The sequence below is a fragment of the Penicillium samsonianum genome (genome assembly GCF_028829775.1).
Source record: "Penicillium samsonianum strain IBT 33392 chromosome Unknown utg000001l_segment0_segment0, whole genome shotgun sequence".
NCBI lineage: Eukaryota > Fungi > Ascomycota > Eurotiomycetes > Eurotiales > Aspergillaceae > Penicillium > Penicillium samsonianum.
This window is the reverse complement of record NW_026643259.1, coordinates 1,998,288-2,016,768: the sequence shown is the minus strand read 5'-3', so window position 1 is coordinate 2,016,768 and position 18,481 is coordinate 1,998,288. Positions and strand designations below refer to the sequence as shown.

Genomic DNA, 18,481 nt, shown 5'->3' with positions numbered 1-18,481 from the left:
ATGTCTTCAAAAAATGAAGTCCACGAAACAACTGAGCATCTAGAGCAGCGCTGGTTCTTGATAGATCTTGAGGCTGCCATTGAGGCCCTTGATGAGCACAGATTTGATGCGACACGACTCAAGAAATTGAACGTTAACCTCTGCCACATGGCTCTCGATCAAAACTCAGAGCTCAAGCCCCGCTTCTTCTCACCAACACCTAACCTCCCGCAACCCAGCGAGATACTCGATCAGGCTAGTTCACCTGATGGTCCTACTCATTCAGATCCATATTCTCGTGCATACACTATTCACACTTCGTGGAACTCGTATACCTTCCACGACGTGTGTCTCGATTATACCGATCCGTGGCGTTCGAAAGCGCAAGTTGACCGTTATTTCGAGCTATATCGCTCTATCTATTCATTTTAGCTGACCTTAGTCGATAGTCCTATCGACTACACACACCCCTTACAAGACCCTATACCAGGATGGCGCTGCCGCATTTGGCACTAACTTATTTAGTGCTTTTAGGATGGTTCCCTACCAATATTAATACTACTAAGGGAAACATCATAACACAACAATCACACCAATGGCTGTCGGAATTGTAATTCAAAAATTAATTTTCTTCTTAAAAACCACAAAAACATACAACAGTGAGTCTAAGGTCGTGGTCACCTAGCGCCCACGGTTCGGACATAGGCGGCTCGCCGCTCTATTCAAGAGTAGTTCACCCAACCCATCGCAGAAAGTTGCGTACAGTTCGGACTGAGTTCCACAACAGAGATTGCCCTGTAGCATCTAATTTCCAGGATAGTGAATATAGTCTATCAGCCTCTGTCGCTCCAAAAGCCGCAGCTAAACTATCCCAGGCAGTTATATCTCGGTAAGAAAGTTTGACTCGTGTGCGCCCCGTTGATTGCCGCGGTATAACCGTGTGGCGTTCTAGAACCCGGGCAGCTCCATATTGGACGAGCAGTTCTGTTGTTTGGATCCACGGTTGTAGGCTACTTTCGTCGAGCTGATTGAGCTCTTTTGCAAAGGTGCTGAGGTACCCAAGATAAAGTTTCCAGGGGGTAGAGCTGCCAAGCCGTTCATTGGGGTTGCCGCCGTGCTGGAGGATTAGAAGGATAAGCCGGGGGTTTGGTTGGTCGCGGGGGCCACCGACTGGATAATCGAGCTGTTCGGCTTGTCCGTCCAACGGTGAATATATTCTCCGGCGGAGTGCATAGTCTAGGAGTGGCCGGCCTTGCTGCTTGAATACGAGGTTCGGGTTGGAGGTTAGGCAGATTTGGACGTATCCTGTGAGTCCGTGCTGGATGGCTAGAGAAAGTAGGGGTTTCGGGCCTTGGGTATTGCAATCCCACCCCTTCACTGGACAGGCTGGTAGTGAGTCACTTGACCACGGTTTATTCCTCTGGCTGTCTAGTAGTTTATCCAGATGAGCTGTCAGAGGGAGAAGTGCCTCTGGAGACTCGTTCTCCAGCAGTGCTGCATGCTTCATAAAATCAGCCACGAGCAGCCGCGTTGGTTGTTCTAGCATTTGCATTTGAGCTAGCAGCGCTCTGCAGGTGAAAAGATTGACGTTGAAATCTTTCATATTCTGCATCTGCAAAAGATGCTGGGTAGTATTTTCGAGAAGGAAATCCCGCGCTGTCCGATGCAGAAATTCAACACTCTGGCGGTAGAAAATGTGTCTCCCGGATCCCCAGTCAGTGGTCTCGAGTAAATCCAAGCAAAATATATTAACACGGCTCTTTGCCCTCTGAAGCCGTTGAATCAGCTCCTCCTCGCCAAAAGGCTCCGTCGCTGTTTGCAAAAGAAATTCTGTGTGATCTTCGTCTAGGAAGGAACATGTCATCAATGAAACTCCGCCAGGACTGTACAAAGCCAGCCTGAGAAGCTTAAGGGACTTGACTCGATAAAATGACTCGATTTTGGCGAACATTTGGAGGAAATATGCTTCCAGTTCCTCCGGTACCCCCCTTAACCGGTCGAGCAAATCTGTAGCTGTATCATGGTTCGTTAACCCTCGCAAGAGTGAGCGACTAACTAGGATAACCCAAAGCCAGACACCTTTTGCTTTCTCGATCATTTCACAGACCAGTTGCAAACAGATTCTAGGATCTTGTTGCTGGAGGGCTCGGAATCTTTCGTTTGCCCGGAGTCTGGTGTTGATATAGAGTTCAATATCAGAGTACGTCAAATCCTCCAACCGCAGATGCGGATATGAAGAGAAATTATTTTTGAGTAACTCCCAGGGCCGGCTAGAAACACAGATTTTGATATGTGAACATTGAGATGACTCTTGTAACAGGCGGAACACCTTCTCAAGCCGATCGTCGTCTCCAGCAAGTTCATCCAACCCATCGATGAACAGACATATTCGGTGATGGTGAGCCGAGCGCCCGAGGAGAGATTGTAAAGTGTAGATCAATTCGTCGTCAGACCATGCCGGGAAATGCCCGAGTTCAAGATCCCAGGAGCGCCACCTGGAGGGTGAGAGCTCCCAAATTGAATCTGGCCATTGTATCAGCAGCTCATATAAAAGACAGCGCAGCATCCCAGACACTGATTTCTGTTCCTCGGTACCAGAACTCCAAATGAAGTGGGATGTTATTAGAAGTTGCTTGTCCCCAGCCCATATGTCAAGAGCCTCCCTGGTCCGCGACTCATGGAGGAGCCACTTCATGAAGGTAGACTTCCCGGATCCGGCCTTGCCTGATACCCAGTACAAACCACCAGGTCCACAGAGCCAACTGGGTAGGTCAAACCACATGGATCCCATGTCTGTAGGTGTGCGAAAGACCCAGCCAAGGGTGAGATCATATTTGCTGTCTATCATGTTTTCCCGGTCATGCATTCTCGAGAAATACAAAGTGTCGAAAAACATCCGTTTGAACGATCTTCGGTTCTGATCGTCAGCTTTTTGTTGGAGAGTTTGAAGTATTTTCGCGAGAACCTCGTCGTTCTCATTTCTCCATTCATCCAGGAGGCTCTTGCGAACAATCTCTCTCTTCCGATCGTCCTCAGAAGTCGATTGGGTTCGCGCTTGGATGGCCAGGCTATTTAATTGATGCAGCAGCTGTTCAAGCTCTTGTTTTATTTCATTTCTATACTCGGAAAGGGTGTCTCGAACCCTGCCTTCCATGCTTCGAATCTCATTGGTTGTTGTAGCAAGAGACTTTATCTGGTCCTCACTAGAAGCAGATAAGCCCGATTCCGTTAAATTAACTGAGAAGGGGTAACCCTTACTTAAGGATCAACAGCAGATGTATGATGACGACCTGGCCAAGACGATCCAGAGTGGTCATCCTTTCCTCCACCTTGTCCTTATTCCACACAGTCTTTAGCGCCTGGCGGAAGCTCTTCCATTTTCGCCCCGGCGTCGCCACCTTCAGCTCATCCAGCGTCACTAGGAAATCTTCCGCAACCACATAACTCTCCTGAGCAATATCTCGGAGGCCTTCCTGGGCGGCAGATAATCCTTGCGTTGCTGAAATTCCATCTAGCGAGGATAGGAGCCCCTTAGATAAAGTACTTAGTTTTGAGGAGATGGCAGCCTTCTCGGCATGATCTGCCAGAATGCCGTCGGTGCTCCGATACAGCTCTTTGCCCTTGGAGATGAGTTTCGTCGCGAAGTCGACAAATTGTATAACCGAGGTGGCAAGACTAAGAGCAGATAAGGGGTCCATCATGAATCATAGTAATGTCCCAGGTCCTTGACAATTTGAAAAACACCTCGAGTTATGTCAGTTCAAAACTATCTCACGCGGGGCTAGATCGACCTCCATATGGCAAGGTGCAAGGCGAGGCCTCTTGTAGCGTTAGCCAATAGCTGTGCTCCACGTTTACGTTTGCTTGGCAATTCAGGTATATACTTTCGGATTGCGGTGGCATAATTTTCTGAATTAAGTGGATATCGGTTTTTCCAGTTAAAGCTGTACGCTAAAGCTCTAAGCAGCACTAGTGGAACGGGTATACCATATGCCTGGCGATGAGGTCAGTAGAGACCAAATCGTTACCAGGCGCTAGTAGTCAAATAACGGAGGTTTTATCCAATGCCCTAGTCTTAGGTAACCGAAGAACTTTGCGTCATCCTTTGGTAAATTCGGATCTTGAAGGGAATAAACAGGTTATCAAGGGTGTTTGAATATGGACATTCTTACTGCAAGAGAAGAGCGCCATGGGAACCGGCGAGGCAGTAACCCCAGGCTGTCTGTGGGGTGAGCTATCATTCTAAGTGATTCTCTTCCCAAGGAAGTTACAGCAATTTTAGACAAAGAGATAAGACGTCCTTCATGGTTTGCCGTGGGGCAGTTTGCCGCCAACACGTTCTCCAACAACTGCTGACGAGCTTCTGTTGTGAGATGAGCATTAATTCTTTTTGCAACTCTGCGATCACCGAAGCAACTCTCGGCACTCATGCTGGGTTGTCATCAAGAATTATGTGTATGATGTGACCTAGTTTCTGGATGAGCACCCGGCGGTGCGGGTGCCATTCTACAGCATGCGGGAAAAGATGCAACAGCAGCTTATGGGACACTCCATCCCCCAGGTACCATTGAACAACTTCCTCAAGGTCCGTATGTCTCATTTATAGGTTGAAGCTATATCTAAAGCAAGACCAGAAACACACCGAGGCCCAATCGATCCTTCTAGAGATCAACAGTCCATAACGAGGCCCAACATCGAAAGCTCAATACCGAAAGGACTCCAACTATAGATACTCTACATAACCTGGAGGACTTCGAGCATGTCGCAAAACTCGTTCTAAGCCCCCGAGCTTGGACATACTACAGCTCCGGCGCAGAGAACCTATAGCCGCGACGACTGGGCAAAGATCACTCTCCGACCCCGTGTCATGCGCAATGTCGCTAGAGTGTCGCTCCGTAGCAGAATAATGGGCCACGAGAAGAGCCTTCCTGTATTTATTTTTCCAACTGCCCTCGCAAGGCTAGGCCACCTTTACGGCGATATCTGTTTGGCGCGTGGTGCTGCGCGCCACAATATTGTCTACGCCGTCTCGACATACCCGTCCACTTCCCATGAAGAAATTGCTGCATGCTGTGAGGCCGAAGGTGCATTTCATCCCAATCTTCGATTCGGTGGAGGTGCCGTGACCTTTCAGCTATACCTACCGCTCAATAAAGAGAAGGGGGTCGCGAGCGGGTACCCAAGCGCCTTTGGCTGTCATCGGAAGCAGATGAGAGCGGTTGAAAGCTGAATTGGAGGCAAGTACTATTAATAGCATAGGAGCAAAAGTGCAACATCCAGGAGAGCCAGGCAACGATACCCCCGTGCTCCGAGATTCGTCAACATTAGACTGGGATGATCTTCAATGGATTAAAGCTGCATGGGCTGTCATTTGAATCTCAGGAGGATGTGTCAACTGGTAGAAGCTAGTACTAAAATAGTTGTGACCAAAACAACTCGTCTATGAGGGAAAGAAAATCAGTGTGGGAGGGGGACACGTCAGCGGTTCAGGGGCGTGCAGGATATTCAGGTGTAGAATAGTGGTGTTCAGGGCATTCAGGTGAATAGGCTGAAGGGACTGAAGAGTAGGGCGGCAAGGCACTAAACCTAACCGATCAAAAAATATAAGTGAACAAAAACATACAACAGTGAGGATTCGCTGGTGGTCACCCACCCAACTACTAACTCACCGGCGTGTGGCTTAAGTACGGCTGAGCGGACGGGAAGCCCTGTTTTCCACACCCTATGGTCGTATGTACTTGGTTTTGCATTTCTAACGAATATGTGTTGTGAATCGGTTGATGGTGGCAGGTTAGCGAGGGTGAATAGTTTTAGTGTCGCGCGACTAGGGGTGAGAGCGGCGAGTGCACATAGACAGGGTGATAGATATTTCCGGGAGAAATTTTCCACATTTTAAAGCAGTCATATACAACGGCTTAAAGGCGGATGATAAAACTTATTTCCGTGAAGAACTCTTAATCAGCCTTCGCATAATATTAGGCCAATTAAGGGAAGTGCGCTTAGTTCACCATAAAATATCACCGGTAATGCTCTATTCCCTCTTTCCTCTCTTCTATTGTATCCTTTGGGTTTGCTAACCAAGTATTCTACAGGTTCTACTTATCTCATTAATAGGAAGGCGTGCACGTTTATTAGAGTCTTATTATAATTTATCATCAAAATCCCTTATCATACGCTCTTCTAATCTTTACGAATTATCCGACCAAACGTCGATATCGAAGGCATTCAAGATCCTCACCGAGTATTTTCTCAGGGATCCAGCAGGAAAGACGGTCTAAGCTGGGGCATCTTCTTTTCTTTAGGTCGGGCAAGGTTTCAAATGGCTTGGGGTTTAGTCTTATTAGATACTAACATTAGCGAAGCTAGTCTTTAGGTCAGGCAAGGTGTCGAATGGCTTAGAGTTTGGTTGTATTTTATTGGATATTGATACTATCTTTAGCGCCATCGCCGCATTTTACGCAGTTATATATTTGCTCTTTTCTATGAAACATTGATAAATCGAAACCATCTAGCGGATCTCACTTTTAGGATGTTATATCCGAGTAAACCCTTATATTACCCACAATCTTCGAATATAAAGTTCGGGTCCCCACATACTTTTCGTCTTTACTATGTTTAGTTCAATTTCTCTTTCTGCTAGGCCCACTATGACAGCACAATAAATTGAATCGGATAAAGAACTTGAGTAGAATTCAAGGCTTGGAGTGGAGTAGTGGAGGTTATCAGTGCGATAGCAAGTCAAAGGTGGGGGTTCAATGATTTTTCGCTAATGTTCGAGAATTGAAGGATGATCTATGCTGTCCTATCAATAGTCTCAAATTTATTAGTATTCAAATCTCCAATAAACTAATTTCAAGTATACCAGAGTCTTGATATGTGAGGATATATAGAAAGGAGAGAGGGGTTATTTGCTATAGAAATTCAAGCCAGGTATGTAGCTATCCACATAGCAACATTGAACATGCATAATAGAACATGTGGTTTCAATGGACGTTACACACACATGGGATAATTAAGTAGTTGTATACTTGATGAGTTTATAAGAGCCTGACAAACAAGGCGCATGTGCCCGCATCTGCAGGCAAACATAAGACCAACAGTTTCGTCCTCCCCAGGAGTGGGACTCACACTATCTTTGTTCCTCCGTTGCCTACCTAACTTCATTCCATCAACCGATCATGCCTTTGTCCGAGTCGTGTGTTGGGAAACGAAGACGAAATAGAAACGCCTCAGGCAAGCCAAAAGTGAGCAAAGCGCGATCCTGCGAAGCTTGTCGGCGGTTGAAAACGCGATGCGAAACGGGCAACTCTGACCGATGTCATCGTTGCAATGTTCTCCGGTAGCAAGCCAGATTGAGAAATCGGGTTACTGGGCTTTCATATCTGACCATATTTAGGGTTAGGTGCTCTTTCCAGGCCATTTCCCGCAGTCACCCCGAGCCGCTGCTGGAGGCGGAGGTGGATTCTGTGACAAGCCGCGATGACTACCATGCACGGTATACCATCCCATCCCATGCTAGATTTTGCTAGACTCGATCAATGTATTGATGACAAATAGGCTTTGTGCGGTGGAAACCACCTTGAGTCAACTTCAAGCATCACTATCTGTCCGCAGTGCTAGCGACTGCCGGAGTAGACCAGGGGTAAATTTCAGTTACCTGCAGGTCATCTTGGCAATACAATTGATTGAATATTCTAGGTAGCTCCATCAATTATTGAACGAACTGCACGCGATGCACCCATGAATCTTATCCAAGAGATCCGACAGAACATCACTTTACATGAACAACTGTCGACCAGCGATGATAGCACTGAAGACATTATAATCAACGGTATAGTTTCCGAGGAACTTGCTATCACACTTCTTAAAGGGTGAGTACGCTCTCAGGAATGTTCTTTTGGAACCTATTCCGAGGTTGACTTGCCAGATTCTCGAAATTATCCAACCGCTGGTTATTCATGAGTACAGACCCCGTCCAGCTACGCACCAAATCGCAGCTCCTATTTGGTACTTGTATTTTGGCCGGTCTCCATATCACCCCCTCCTTACATGGTTCATCAACACATCAAGCTTTGTATCGCCATATTCACGGACTGCTGGGTCAGGCACATCTTTCTTCCGCTGCCTCGCTCGACACAATACAGTCGATGTTGATTTTCTCCATGTGGGACCTACGGCCAACTTTGGGCCCAGACCACGGTACCTCGTGGCTTCTCAGTGGCACGGCGGCTATGCGGGTGATTATGACTACTCCCTTTGGGCAGCTTCCAAATACAAGCGACGCCGGTGGACGCGAACGAGCCCAAGCACAAGAAATAATGCGCACTTGGAACTTGATTTGCCTATGTCAGCTACAGTGCGTTACAATAACCAACTTCCGATCCTTGCGATGTCTATATCAAGTCTAACACCGATCTCAGGTTTTCTGTTGGCTCTGGTCGTCCACCCATCATATCTAGCCAGTACTTTGACGAATGCATTAAAGTCCTCGATTTTCCATCATACAACGCGCGGGATGAACTTGTATTGGCTGGAGTCAGGTTATACCGGCTCCTTTGGGATACTATAAGCTCCAACGTGATACAAAAGGGAAGTGCTGTTTGGCCCGAAATCGACAACTTGCGAAAGTCCCAGGAGAACATTTACAGTGAGCAATTGTTAATCAGAGCACTTATATAAACACTAATTCCAATTTTTTATAGAGCTCGATTCCTCTGAACCACTACGGTTTGCATACTCCTGCGCATACCTGATCCTGGCACGTCGCACACTCCAACATATGAGCGAAACTCAACCCGAGGAAATTAGCAACTCCAGAACAACACCAGAGGAATCAACACTCCCGTTAATTCGGTTCGCGATTAGCCAGTCGCACGAACTCTTGAACCTATTTGTCTCCATGTCAGATTTGACCACTTATATCCACCCTGCTTATGAAAACGTGCTATGTTCCTTTGCGATGGTGACACTGGCTGAGTTCGTGTCCCATTTAGATGACCTGGGAAGTGTAATTGTTCTCATGGAACAAGCTGTTTCGCATATTCAATGTGGAGGCAAAGCCGAGCCTGTGAGCCGGTGGTCTCTAAACATCATAAAGCAGCATGTTGCAGATAGGATTGAGCAAGAAGATTGTGTGACTTCGATGGGAGAGAATAGCACAGATATTTATATGCCGCAGTCAGTGCAACATGCTACTGAGCCCTGGGTTTGTAACGAATGGGGTATCGAACAGGAGTTTCCATCGCTTGAAGATATGTTCTTTGGTAATATGATTTGAATTCACCTCAGTTAACAAATATTGACATACTCCCGTTGTGAATATAATCCTCATTCCTGTAAGTTTCATATAAACATTGAAAAAATGCGAGAGGTCAACTGCACTCTCTCAACCTGAGACCTGCCTGGCACTCCTTGGGTTTTTTCGAGAACCCTTCGTGAGACTCCATGGTTTGCTGGTACAATGCAAACTCATACCGATGAAACAAAGTTCCAATGATTAGCTGCAGTTCCATAATGGCGACGTTCTGTCCGACACATGCCCGGGGGCCATATGAGAATGGGTTGAAAGCAGTTTTCTGTCGGGCAGTCAGGTTCAACCAACGGTCAGGCTTGAATTCCTCGACGTCGTCTCCCCAAATATCCTTCATATGATGGATAGTGTACGAGGGCACTGAAAGTACTGTTCCAGGTGGGAAGTGGAAGCCATCAAAATCGACACCCGGGCTATGATCGGCGACCAAACGTGGCAGACCAATAGCCGAGGTAGAATGCAGTCGCATTGCTTCATCAATACATCTTCGCAGGAATGGGAGCTCTTTGATTTGAGAATAAGATGCGATCTTTGCTTCAGAATGAATTGCTTGGTCCAACTCCTCTTGTAGTCGGGGAATTATCGTACCCGGTGCACTACGTTCTCCATGCAGGATCCAGTAAAAGATCCCGCAGGCCGTGTTGGATATTGTGTCCGAGCCAGCGATAAGCTGTGTCAGAGCCTCTGCTATGAGCTCGTCCCGCTCCATTTCCCTTCCATTAGCATCCTTGGCTTGTAGCAAGCGCGAAAGAATATCGTTGCGCGAGTCGACCATTCCCTTCTCCGCGGCATCTAGTCGTGACGCGACAGCGGCGACAGCAATCCCCGTCAGGTTCTCCACGGCCGCTACGCCCTTGGTGAAAAATGGATCGGGAAGGTACCGAGCCCATGGACGCAGTGCTGGAAGAAGGCCCAATGTCGAAGAGATCTCGCCTCGTCTATTCAACACGTCAACTGCCGGGGTGTATGAAATGGGTCCTCCGGTCACGAGCTGCGTCTCAGTCTCGTCTTTGCCCTTGTTTACCATGCCAAATGGTGAACCAAATGCCAGATCTCCGATTATGTCAAAGGCAAGATAGCTGAACCAGGGCATTGCGTTGTATGGAGCAAATACCTTCCCGTTGTTTTGTGACTGAGAACCCGCGATCCGGTCCAGCTGGCTTGTCCATCGCTCTAGGTTTTCTGCCATAAACGGCTCAAACTCAGCAACTGATCTGGGAGAGAAGGCATGTGATATAATTTTCCGCTTGCGTGTGTGTTCGGCACGGTCGCGAACATTGAACATGCCCGGGGTTCGCGCCACAAAGGCTTCATAATAGTGACTAAATATCTTTCGTTAACACTAGGAAATATAAATTCGGACAGGAAACATGACTTACTCTTTGAGGAAGCCATTTCCATGCCCATAAACAACATTTAATGCCCGTTCATCTGCGATAGACACATGGTTGAAACCAATACGGACGACTTTGCCGTGTTTTCGATGCGCCGCGTCGACTGCGGCATATTTCTGGCCATGTTTGGCACTTAATCCGACCCATATGTTGCTAAATTTGGCAACAAGAGGACCCGGAACTCGACTTAAGTGCCCGTATGATACTAAATAGGGGTATATGTAGTAGATCGCGAACCACGCGGGGATGGCCACGGCAATAGCCCATGGCGAGAGCAAAAGGGATAGAAGAGCCATCTGATGGATCAAGCAAAGTTGAATAAATTGAAGAACTAAAGATCACTCCACTATCTTCCTCTTTTTTAAATGAAATTAGTTGCTACTTAACATTTCACATGTCATTATCTGTCCGACGGTGTTGCTCGTACTCCGTCGGAGACGAGAGACCGATATGCAGCATCGATGTATAATGACCAAAGAACCTGCAGATGATTGACCCCGCAAGACTTTCATAAAGAGAGATGCATAATTCAACTGCAGTTCATTGGTTAATTCTTCCAAGGTAGCCGGCATTTTCATTTCACGAAATCTCCGCTCTCCCAGACTTCTTTCTATCAAAACACTTCCATCCAAGCAAATTCTCCATGGAGTCTCAACCCCGTCGACGCCGAAGGCCAGCTTGGTCTTGCATTGAGTGTCGCCGTCGCAAAATCCGCTGGGACCGAAATGACTCCTGCACGCGTTGTGTCTCTGTCCACACACGATGTACCTACAAGCTTTACGGCGATCAACCCAGGTCCCCCCTGGAGTCTTGAGAAGGCACCTCAAGACAATCAACACTGGGTACTCTCGTACCTTCACCATCGTCACATGTTGAACCGTCCAGAGATGATCCCCCGTCATCTACAGGTCATGGCCAGCCATTGGAATCCGCACTACTGTGATAGGGACACCAACACTAGCAGGAAGACCATATTATGGTTCGGCTTTTCCCGGTCAGGTTGGTAATGAACAGCCAAGGCAAGAACGAAACACAGAATCAGCCATTGCGAGTTTTTTACGACGGGTCCAGAGCCTAGAACAATCTTCGGCACAAACACCTGTGCATAGTTTACCTGAGACAAGTCGGGAAATATTCAATCGCCCGTCCCAGCTTGAAGGTCTTCAGTGGATTTTCACAAAAACTAGAGTTATGCGATGGAGTTTGTGGATAGGCACAGCTAAAGAGTTACGGTATGCATTGACATGCCTCTTAAACCATTCCGCTAATTATATCGCAAGTTTGAGCCTTTTTTGGCCTTTTATACCGAAGCTACTGGAAATGGTAAGGGAGAAACATTCGAAGGCGCTGAAAGCAGAGCGCTTCTCCTTGAAGCCGGTGATCTTCTTCAAAAATGCAAACACACAGCGAGAAGCATCAAGATCTGGCGACCTAGCAGATCACTATCGAATCCCCAGCTTGGCCTTGAACCCCCGTCTCGCGAGACACCAGATATTATGGTAACTTTATATCTGCAATACTTCGAGTCAGCGCATCGGATACTTCATATACCTTCCTTTTGGGCTGATTACCGGAGGTATTGGAACGATCTTCATAATGCCCCCAATGAGCTACGCCTCAAAATTCTTCTCGTGATTGGAATAGGGTCAAGCCTACACAAGCAGGAAAATACAGATATCGGATTCCGAAAAATGGTTCATCGATGGGTGTATGCTGCTCAAGCATGGCTTTCTGGGCCACTAGAAAAAGACCGACTAAGTGTTTCTGCGCTGCAAATTGACTGCCTCGCAATTCTAGCTCGACAAATTTTGTGACTCTTATAATGTTTCGTCGACGTAGAAGAACGTTGCCCAACTTCACTTAATTGCGCCAGTTGACTTTCGCTTCACTTCAAGGTGCCTATTGGCGCGTGGAAGACAAGGACTGCAACCGTCTGAGATTTCCTCTCCGCAAGAATCTGAAATTGTTCGTGTCGCAAATTTCGGTGGAATATAAATTTCATGATTAATTGGAACCTTTTGAACCTACAATTAAGTTGACTCGTCGGGCCTTCTAACCGTAGTCCACTGGAAACAGGCTTGGGGAATATAGTTATCACGGGAGCTGCTACAAGCTTCGCGTACTAAGCCTACATGGAAACACATGAAGCAGCTATCACATCCTCTATTTTTCCCTTTACTGTAATATCCTCCTACCCATTCGACAAAGCAATCAATGTCCGTCTCGATTCAAAGGGTGAAAATTAAAGATCTCAGTCTTCCAAGGTTGGCGCTTTAGATCCGTTTACCTAGTATACACCAGAGCCCCGCTTGAATTATGATGCAGAGATTGGGTGGAAAAAGCAAACCCATTTCCAACAGAATCTGTTTGACTGGAAAAAAAAAAATCCATGATTTGATATATGTCAACAGCAAAACCCCGAATACGGAATGATGCTAATTTAGCCAGAGGAACCAGTCCTTAATAATTATGCAAGCGCCGCTATCAAGAGGAAATGGGCTGAGCTGAAAGATGAACATAGGGAAGAAACTCAGCTATCCGACCCTATTAGTATGGTTGCATATGCAGGTTTGACACACTCATCGCGTAAATTCACCCAAAATATTATGCAAAGATGATACCAGTTGTGTATTAATACCCCGCAGACATCCCTTTTTTTATCTGACATTTAAAATTTGTGTTTCTAACAAGTGAGGGCCTTTTTCCCTATTCTTTGCTTCGACTACATTGGCAAAAATGAAAGCGTTCGTCTATAGTGGCCCAGGGAGGGTTGAGCTCTTAGACCGCCCAAAGCCTACTATTCAAGCACCCACTGAGGCTGTGGTGCGCTTAATGTATGCCTCTATTTGCGGGACTGACCTTCATATCCTCAAAGGAGATGTCCCTACTGCCGATTTCGGAACAATACTTGGCCATGAGGGTGTTGGGGTTATCGAATCCTTAGGTTCTGCAGTCCATAACTTACAGGTCAACCAGAGAGTACTGATCTCTTGTATTACCTCGTGTGGCGCATGTCGGCGTTGTCGAGGTGGTCTCGCCGCTCATTGTCAAACTGGAGGGTGGATATTAGGAAACCGCATTGATGGCACACAGGCTGAATATGTGCGCATTCCACATGCGGCTACCTCCTTGTATCCACTTGCACCATCTATAGATCCCCGTGCAGCGGTCATCATGTCAGATGCTCTTCCAACCGGGTTTGAATGTGGTGTTCTCGGCGCAAATGTCTTTCCGGGAGCATCTGTCGTGATTATAGGAGCTGGGCCTGTCGGTATAGCAGCGCTCCTCACCGCGCGTCTCTATTCTCCGAAGCAAGTTGTTGTTGTCGGACGCAATGAACCGAGACTTGTCATTGCCAGGAAGCTAGGTGCTGACGCAACCATCAGCTCTTCTGCACCAGATGCCCTCCAGCAGCTTATGGCTTTGACCAATGGCCAAGGATTTGACTCTGTCATCGAAGCAGTTGGTATACCTGAGACGTTTGCACTTTGCCAGGACCTTGTCACTGTGGGTGGCCGTATTGCCAACGCAGGCGTCCATGGAATCAAGGTGGATCTGCATTTGGAAGCCCTGTGGGATCGGAATATCAGTAAGTTTGGAAAATCTTGGATACTGAAGCCTACTGACCCTTTAGACATATATACATCCCTGGTAAATGGAACCACGACTCCCCAGTTGCTGGACCTTGTAGATTCAGGATTGTTGGATGTTAGTTCATTGGTAACTCATAGTATGTATACAAAAGGCAAAAGAATGCGATGTAACCATGCTTACTCATAGCTCCAGGTTTCCCTCTAGCTGAGGCAACAAAGGCGTACGACACTTTCAAAGAGGCTTCTGCGCACAATGCCCTCAAGGTGGTTATCGACTTTACTGCGGCGCAAGGCTCATCAGCAAAGATATAAATTACGCCAGAGGGCAGGTTCTGAAGTCACGGTTTAGAGCAGACTTGATGTTATGAGAATGATTCAATAAAGATGATCGCAGAACGTATTGACATATTGGAACCCACAATTGGCTAAATAAGTCACTTCCCATAATTTGGGCTCTGTTGAACCCAGGATCAACGACGGGAACTCTCAACTCTCCATAGTCTCAAGGTGGGCTACTCTTATATATGGCACGGGGAGTATAGTCACAAAGAGCAGTGGAAAACACTCTCAAGCGCGTTTAGCAACCCGGTGAGACTTTGTTGACCGCTCATCCGGTACATTACCTGCACATTATGTGGAATGTAGCAACTTCGGTGACAGAGTTGGCTGATGGCCCATGTCAAGAAGGCAGCGGTCTCGTCTTGTCCGTGACTATGATAGCAATAGTAGCAACTCCAGGTGATTGTCATTGCTTTGACCTCTCGCAGTGTGCTTCGGTCTCTTCAACTAGCTGGATGCCGGCCATTGCACTTGCGCTTCTTCTTTCTGTATTGGAGACACGCCTTTGGAGCCCTATCTGGCGGCGTGATATGTTTCGATGGTAGTTGGAATTTTCAAAGTTTGACGGGGGATAGATAGGCATGGTGCAGGCCGACCGGATCGTCCGCCTGCCGCCACATGGTGTGAAGTAATTACACCTTAGTTCCACAATACCTTTTGCTTTTACTGTGGAACATCTACCGCCTGCGCGAGAAGTCTCGCTAATGATTATTGGACCCAATGGTGCGTCGAAATATTTCAAAAAAAAAAAGCAAAATGAGCCATCAGGCAGCGCAGACAAACGCAACTGACACAGCCCCAACACAGCGCAACACAGCCTCATCTCCGCCCGACATTAAAAGCCATGCTGAGGAGCCCCACAAAGGTCCTTGGGCTCGCCTTTGATCTTTCTTGAATGAAACGGCAGATATGAGTTTCGGCTTTAGCATCGGGGATTTCCTCGGCATCATCAAGGATATTCATCATATTCGAAGAGTTTTTAATGGTGCGCCCGCTCAGTTCAAGTTTCTCAACGATGAGTAAAGCATTTCCTCGTGAATTCCGAGCGCGATTTGCATTGTCATACTGACCTGGAGGCTTATAGAGTGAGAAGACTCTCCATTCTCATACAGGACGTCGAGACATATATACCAAACGCAGCACAGAAAAACAAACTGGAACTGATAGCAAACGACTGCAAAAATCTGATCCAAGATATCTGGAAGGTTATTGGCGAATACAGAGAGATAGGCCAGAATTCTAGCATCAAACATGTTTGGAAACGCCTCAAACTGGACCCAGAAGACGTTCGAGAACTTCGGGATCGGGTTTGTAGCGTCATTGAGTCCCTCACTGCTATTAATGTGCGCATCACCCAAGATCAAGTTCAAGAGCTTGTCAACTACAAGAATGAGGAACAGCATCAGAAACATCTCGACTGGCTGTCATCAGAAAGCTTCGCAGCAGATTGGGGCAAACCACTCTACCAGCCAGGGACTGGGAGGTGGTTCATTGAGTCACCTGGATTTCAGACTTGGATCCAGAATCCGGGGCAAACGTTATTCTGTCCTGGGATACCTGGAGCAGGAAAGTCTAATATGGCATCAATCGTTATAGATGAGCTGGATCGTCGTCATGGAAACGATCCTAGTGTTGGCATTGCCTACATTTTCTGCAGCTTTCGCTATTGTGATGACCCTCGCCAGTCCCCAGATAATGTATTAGCAAGTATGATTCGACAGCTAATTCGGAGACTTCCGCTACTTCCATCGACGGTTCTGTTGTTGTATGAAAAGCACAGAAGCAATGGCTCCCGGCCTTCATTCAAGGACCTTTCCAAAGCCTTTAAAGATGTTGTTCAAATGGCTTTGAAACAAGTTTTTATTGTCATTGATGCACTTGATGAATGCAAGGCTGTCACAATATCTCGCATTCTCAGCCAAATATCCGAGACTCGGGCGTCTGGGAACTTGAACTTATTGTCAACCTCAAGATCTGTTCCCGCGATAGAGGCGAGATTCCAAGGGAGCCCTTTTCAAGAGATACGTGCAAGAAAAGAAGATGTTATGAGATATCTCAAGGCTCGTTTGGAAGATTGCGAGGAGGACTGTGCCTTGATCCGAAGACCGGCTCTGCAAGAGAAGGCTATACTTGTCATCGCAGACTCTGTTAAGGGAATGTAAGATTTCAAGGCCACAAGTTCGGTATTACTATTCCATCTCAATTTCTAACAATTATATAGGTTTCTATTGGCGCAGCTCTACTTAGATTCATTGATCTCGGCTCCTAGATCCAAAGAGATAAATGACGAATTGGAGAGATTGATCAATAGATCAAATCAGATTGATGAGGGAAACATTGCCGTTGACGATGCGTACCGAGACGTTGTGGAACGTATCAACAACCAAGACCCACGTCGCCAAAGATTGGCCAAAGACACGTTGTCATGGGTTATCTGCGCCAAACGACCCCTCACTACGTTAGAGCTACGTACCGCTCTTACGATAGAACTAGGAGAATCGGATCTAAACGAAGAAGATCTTTATGATCTTGAAGACATAATCTCCTCGTGTGCAGGACTAATCACGGTTGGGTCCGACGGTACAAAGGAAGTGGTTCAATTGGCCCATTATACGATGCAAGAATACTTCACACGACATCAGGCTGGGTTCTTCCCAGAGGCAGATAAGACTATCACGGCAAGCTGCCTTACTTACCTTTCATACGATATCTTCCGCCAAGGAATGTGTTCGAATGACATCAAATTTGAAGCCCGGCTTAGTCAATATCCGCTATATTCTTACGCTGCCAAAAATTGGGGCCACCATGCTCGGGTGCATTCAACAATCGATGATCTCTTACTATGGTTTTTAGGGAATAGCTACGTGCTAGATGCGAGTGTCCAAGCGCTATTTTCCTTGAAAGGATATTACGGCTTCGAAAGCTATTGTTTGAGAGTTCCATTGGGATTTACGGCATTCCACCTGGCCGCATGGTTCGGATTGGAGAAAGTATTGCAGTTTCTTATCAGCCAGTGTGATTGGTCGTGTGCCAGGGACTCTATGAATCGGGATCCACTCGCATGGGCCGCTTCGAATGGTCATTTGTCAGTTGTAAAGATGCTTCTCGATCATGGGGTTGAGCCACTTCAGCATGACGAAGAAGGCCAGACACCAATTTCTCTAGCTGCATTGAACGGTTACACTGAGGTCGTGAAGCTCTTCTTGGACTACAGTATCGACCCAAACCCAGATATTGGGAATAAAATCCCTCTGACAGAGGCATCGTATGGAAGACACCATGAGACCGTCGAACTTCTTCTCAATAGAGGCGCACACCCAGACCCTATGAACAATTACGGGCGGACCCCTTTCCTATGGGCGTGTTATAATGGCTCGATTGAGATAGTTCGAACTTTACTGGATCACTCCGTTGTTAAAACGGGAGCTTCTGGCGCATTCAACAATTACTGCATTGATTTTGGCCGGAGAGATGATCAAGGAAACACTGCTGTTTCCTATGCTTTAGATCGTGGCCACCATGATATCATTCAACTCCTGCGCGAGAAAGGCGTTCTTCCAGAACAAGATTCTCACATTGATGAATTATTCTGCAACTGGAGCACTGATGCTAGGGGAGACGATGTCACTGCTGCTCTGCCACATATTGGACCCGCAATTGGCTGGCCATTTATCGACGCACAGGGAGTGTCGAACAAGAAGCGCAAATGTCCTCGATCGAGCTTCAAATGTCCACTCTGTACCAATTCAAGACAATTCAGTAGGGCTGAGGTTTTGCTAAGACATGTTCAGCACATGCATTGCTCGGATACGAGATGGAAATGTCCACACCACTCTTGTGGGAGAATCTTCGGTAGAAGGGATAAC

The 18,481-nt window shown here is 47.0% G+C and overlaps 7 protein-coding genes across 7 annotated transcripts; 5 read left to right on the top strand and 2 right to left on the bottom strand.

Moving 5' to 3' along the window:
- N7471_000783 (uncharacterized protein) lies at positions 1 to 411 on the top strand (the record flags this gene model as incomplete). Its single annotated transcript, XM_057273504.1, has 1 exon — positions 1 to 411. The coding sequence occupies one exon, from the start codon at positions 1 to 3 to the stop codon at positions 409 to 411; it is 411 nt and encodes a 136-aa protein (XP_057141683.1).
- A 301-nt stretch (positions 412 to 712) lies between these two features.
- N7471_000782 (uncharacterized protein) lies at positions 713 to 3,677 on the bottom strand (the record flags this gene model as incomplete). Its single annotated transcript, XM_057273503.1, has 2 exons — positions 713 to 3,182; positions 3,238 to 3,677. The coding sequence occupies 2 exons, from the start codon at positions 3,675 to 3,677 to the stop codon at positions 713 to 715; spliced, it is 2,910 nt and encodes a 969-aa protein (XP_057141682.1).
- Positions 3,678 to 4,504: 827 nt separating this feature from the next.
- N7471_000781 (uncharacterized protein) lies at positions 4,505 to 5,209 on the top strand (the record flags this gene model as incomplete). Its single annotated transcript, XM_057273502.1, has 2 exons — positions 4,505 to 4,568; positions 4,785 to 5,209. The coding sequence occupies 2 exons, from the start codon at positions 4,505 to 4,507 to the stop codon at positions 5,207 to 5,209; spliced, it is 489 nt and encodes a 162-aa protein (XP_057141681.1).
- A 2,510-nt stretch (positions 5,210 to 7,719) lies between these two features.
- Positions 7,720 to 9,256, top strand: N7471_000780 (fungal specific transcription factor domain-containing protein; the record flags this gene model as incomplete). Its single annotated transcript, XM_057273501.1, has 4 exons — positions 7,720 to 7,850; positions 7,907 to 8,335; positions 8,400 to 8,626; positions 8,682 to 9,256. The coding sequence occupies 4 exons, from the start codon at positions 7,720 to 7,722 to the stop codon at positions 9,254 to 9,256; spliced, it is 1,362 nt and encodes a 453-aa protein (XP_057141680.1).
- Positions 9,257 to 9,350: 94 nt separating this feature from the next.
- On the bottom strand, positions 9,351 to 10,979 carry N7471_000779 (cytochrome P450; the record flags this gene model as incomplete). Its single annotated transcript, XM_057273500.1, has 2 exons — positions 9,351 to 10,611; positions 10,669 to 10,979. 2 exons carry the CDS (start codon positions 10,977 to 10,979, stop codon positions 9,351 to 9,353), a joined length of 1,572 nt encoding a protein of 523 aa, XP_057141679.1.
- Positions 10,980 to 13,419: 2,440 nt separating this feature from the next.
- On the top strand, positions 13,420 to 14,588 carry N7471_000778 (zinc-dependent alcohol dehydrogenase family protein; the record flags this gene model as incomplete). The annotated part of the gene is made up of 3 exons (XM_057273499.1): positions 13,420 to 14,272; positions 14,318 to 14,413; positions 14,470 to 14,588. The coding sequence occupies 3 exons, from the start codon at positions 13,420 to 13,422 to the stop codon at positions 14,586 to 14,588; spliced, it is 1,068 nt and encodes a 355-aa protein (XP_057141678.1).
- A 936-nt stretch (positions 14,589 to 15,524) lies between these two features.
- On the top strand, positions 15,525 to 18,471 carry N7471_000777 (ankyrin repeat domain-containing protein; the record flags this gene model as incomplete). The annotated part of the gene is made up of 4 exons (XM_057273498.1): positions 15,525 to 15,634; positions 15,700 to 16,773; positions 16,837 to 18,353; positions 18,407 to 18,471. The coding sequence occupies 4 exons, from the start codon at positions 15,525 to 15,527 to the stop codon at positions 18,469 to 18,471; spliced, it is 2,766 nt and encodes a 921-aa protein (XP_057141677.1).
- Between the last annotated feature and the right edge of the window lie 10 nt (positions 18,472 to 18,481).